Consider the following 3,675-nt stretch of genomic DNA (forward strand, 5'->3'; position numbering starts at 1 on the left):
CAAACGTATTGCAAAAAAATATAATCTTTATAAAAGTTAGATTCATCCTGTTAAGAACTTATTCCATAATTCAAAACAAAATGTGCTTCTGCTTGCAACAGCAGTGCCGCATATGCGATGTATCTGAGGTGAATGCAGAGACAAGCGTATTTGAGGAAGATCAAAAGGGAGGGGTAGAAAGAGGGATGGAGAGGGAGTGGGACCCGGATGCTGATGCGAATGAGGCGAAGGAAGACGAGAGAAAATATCGATTTACGGCAAGAAAAAGCAAAGGACTGTAAACGGGGAGGCCCTCTCACGCAATGTGTGCAATTATATGAAAACGTGCCTGTCTAGTATAGTGTGAATACATATGCAGATATTTATTTCTCACTAGCAAATCGTTGATTTCATGAAATTTCAACCGGCGAGGGAGGACACGCCAGAAGGAGAGAGAAGATGCTGTGATACGCTTAGCCTACTGGCAGGGCTAGAGCGAGAGGGAGGGGGAGGGTGATACGGTAAAGATGGTTGTTTTGCAAGGGACGCATCTTTCCTCTAAAAAAATCGCAACGATGTGGCTGTTGGACGAAACATATCATTTCGCGTTACAAAGAAACTTCAAAATGATCCGATTTTGACAGACGCTTAAAAGACGTGGATAAACGTAGGCTAGGCTAACCACAGTGTATGGACGCACTTGTGTGGCTAATAACTCGAAGATAACATGCGGCTCCACCTGTGATATAGGCCTGCCACAGTGAATACCATTTACATCTGTCTGCATTGAACTATAAGGACGTTTTTGTGTTGCGATACGTTGTTTGAATGAATTGATGTAGCATCCCAATGATAGTAACCTGTTTGTGATCAGGTTGCAGATAGAAAAAGAATGGTGCAGTCAAAACTAATGTTGATAAATATCTATTGACGGTTGGTGCTGTCAAACAGATAAGATATTGGTACTGATCTCTGTTGATTGACCAATGTATCAAAAGCAAAGCTATTTCAAATCTGAAAACTGTGACACATAGGCCTACCATGTTATCAATCTTGTCATACTTGTTATCATGATAGTTGTCGCTATTTTGAGTTTAGGCTAGTGCATACATAACATGATATGTGTGTCATAGACATCCATTTACTCAGCTGTTGCCTACCTGTGATAGTTTCAGTATAATACTTGTCTATATCGAATGAAAGCAAAAATACATGAGTCCAGAACCACCGACCCAGAAAGAAGTAAAACCACAATTCTTAATTCAGGACTTGTCCGGTCTTTAGCTCTGAATATAGACCTATATTCAACTTCAGTCTATCTCAAAGCAGCGCTGCAATATTTTTTCCTAACCATTACCATTGTTTTCCAGGCTTCCTTTTCTTATTCGGGGGCGATAATTCATGAAATCCTCCTAACTATAGAGCTAGTTATCACCATTAGCCGTTGTAAGTCGTAGCCAATAGTTAGAGCAGTATGAGTAAGGAACTGTCACTAAGTCAGTCAGCTCAATATGTTGGGCCATATCGACTGGAAAAAACACTGGGGAAGGGCCAGACAGGTGAGTTTTGAATTTCACCGCTTTTTTTCCCCCTTCTTCATCTTTGTGAAAAATAATAGTGTGTTTATTATGGGATGGATGGACAGGCGCGTGGTTGCAGTGGATGGGTGGATTGATGGACAGATAGATGGGAGTCATGTATTTGTTTTGTGAATGTGTTAAGAATGTGTAATACCCTTATGTTGGCCAGTGTATGGTGAGCATGTGACTCGCTCTCTCAGGCCTGGTGAAGCTTGGAGTTCACTGCATTACGGGACAGAAGATAGCCATCAAAATAGTCAACAGGGAGAAACTGTCCGAGTCGGTTCTGATGAAGGTAAGATAATGATGAGGCGAATAAGGATATCCCAGTATGATGACTACTTTTCTAAAAACAGACAACATTACGATTAGCTGGCTGTTTGCAGTAGTTGGGTCTTCCAATAATATGTTTTATTTCACTTAATTTTAACATTGTCGTAAAGAGCACATGTTCAACTTAATAAAAAAACACTTTTTCCCATCTCAAGAGGTTAAATAAAAAATTGACAATAGTAAGTGCCAAATAAAGTAACAAGGTTGACCGTTACAGGGTTGACGACTTCCTCTTAAATCAACCATACAGTGGGGCAAAAAAGTATTGAGTCAGCCACCAATTGTGCAAGTTCTCCCACTTAAAAAGATGAGAGAGGCCTGTAATTTTCATCATAGGTACACTTCAACTATGACAGACAAAATGAGAAAAAAAGATTTCTGGCTCTCACAGACCTGTAACTTCTTATTTAAGAGGCTCCTCTGTCCTCCACTCGTTACCTGTATTAATGGCACCTGTTTGAAGTTGTTATCAGCATAAAAGACACCTGTTCACAACCTCAAACAGTCACACTCAAAACTCCACTATGGCCAAGACCAAAGAGCTGTCAAAGGACACCAGAAACAAAATTGTAGACCTGCACCAGGCTGGGAAGACTGAATCTGCAATAGGTAAGCAGCTTGGTTTGAAGAAATCAACTGTGGAGAGCAATTATTTGGAAATGGAAGACATACAAGACCACTGATAATCTCCCTCGGTCTGGGGCTCCACGCAAGATCTCACCCCGTGGGGTCAAAATGATCACAAGAACGGTGACCAAAAATCCCAGAACCACACGGGGGGACCTAATGAATGACCTGCAGAGAGCTGGAACCAAAGTAACAAAGCCTACCATCAGTAACACACTACGCCGCCAGGGACTCAAATCCTGCAGTGCCAGACGTGTCTCCCTGCTTAAGCCAGTACATGTCCGGGCCCGTCTGAAGTTTGCTAGAGAGCATTTGGATGATCCAGAAGAAGATTGGGAGAATGTCATATGGTCAGATTAAACCAAAATAGAACTTTTTGGTAAAAACTCAACTCGTCGTGTTTGGAGGACAAAGAATGCTGAGTTGCATCCAAAGAACACCATACCTACTGTGAAGCATGGGGGTGGAAACATCATGCTTTGGGGATTTTTTACCGCAAAGGGACCAGGACGACTGATCCGTGTAAAGGAAAGAATGAATGGGGCCATGTATCGTGAGATTTTGAGTGAAAACTTCCTTCCGTCAGCAAGGGCATTGAAGATGAAACGTGGCTGGGTCTTTCAGCATGACAATGATCCCAAACACACCGCCCGGGCAACGAAGGAGTGGCTTCGTAAGAAGCATTTCAAGGTCCTGGAGTGGCCTAGCCAGTCTCCAGATCTCAACCCCATAGAAAATCTTTGGAGGGAGTTGAAAGTCCGTGTTGCCCAGCAACAGCCCCAAAACATCACTGCTCTAGAGGAGATCTGCATGGAGGAATGGGCCAAAATACCAGCAACAGTGTGTGAAAACCTTGTGAAGACTTACAGAAAACGTTTGACCTCTGTCATTGCCAACAAAGGCTATATAACAAAGTATTGAGATAAACTTTTGTTGTTGACCAAATACTTATTTTCCACAATAATTTGCAAATAAATTCATAAAAAATCCTACAATGTGATTTTCTGGATTTTTTTTCTCATTTTGTCTGTCATAGTTGAAGTGTACCTATGATGAAAATTACAGGCCTCTCTCACCTTTTTAAGTGGGAGAACTTGCACAATTGGTGGCTGACTAAATACTTTTTTGCCCCACTGTATATCCTCTTGTGACAGGG

At 41.8% G+C, this 3,675-nt stretch overlaps 1 protein-coding gene across 1 annotated transcript in view; it reads left to right on the top strand.

The window, feature by feature from the left end:
* The first annotated feature begins 218 nt into the window (after positions 1–218).
* Positions 219–3,675, top strand: part of LOC135504858 (serine/threonine-protein kinase BRSK2-like) — a 17,242-nt gene continuing 13,785 nt past the window's right edge. The window contains exons 1-2 of the mRNA XM_064923757.1: positions 219–1,538; positions 1,760–1,854. Of these exons, the coding sequence (XP_064779829.1) occupies positions 1,454–1,538; positions 1,760–1,854 (180 nt within the window). The 5' untranslated portion in view covers positions 219–1,453. The remainder of the gene's footprint in view (positions 1,539–1,759; positions 1,855–3,675) is intronic.

The sequence above is a fragment of the Oncorhynchus masou genome, chromosome 18 (genome assembly GCF_036934945.1).
Source record: "Oncorhynchus masou masou isolate Uvic2021 chromosome 18, UVic_Omas_1.1, whole genome shotgun sequence".
Lineage (NCBI taxonomy): Eukaryota > Metazoa > Chordata > Actinopteri > Salmoniformes > Salmonidae > Oncorhynchus > Oncorhynchus masou.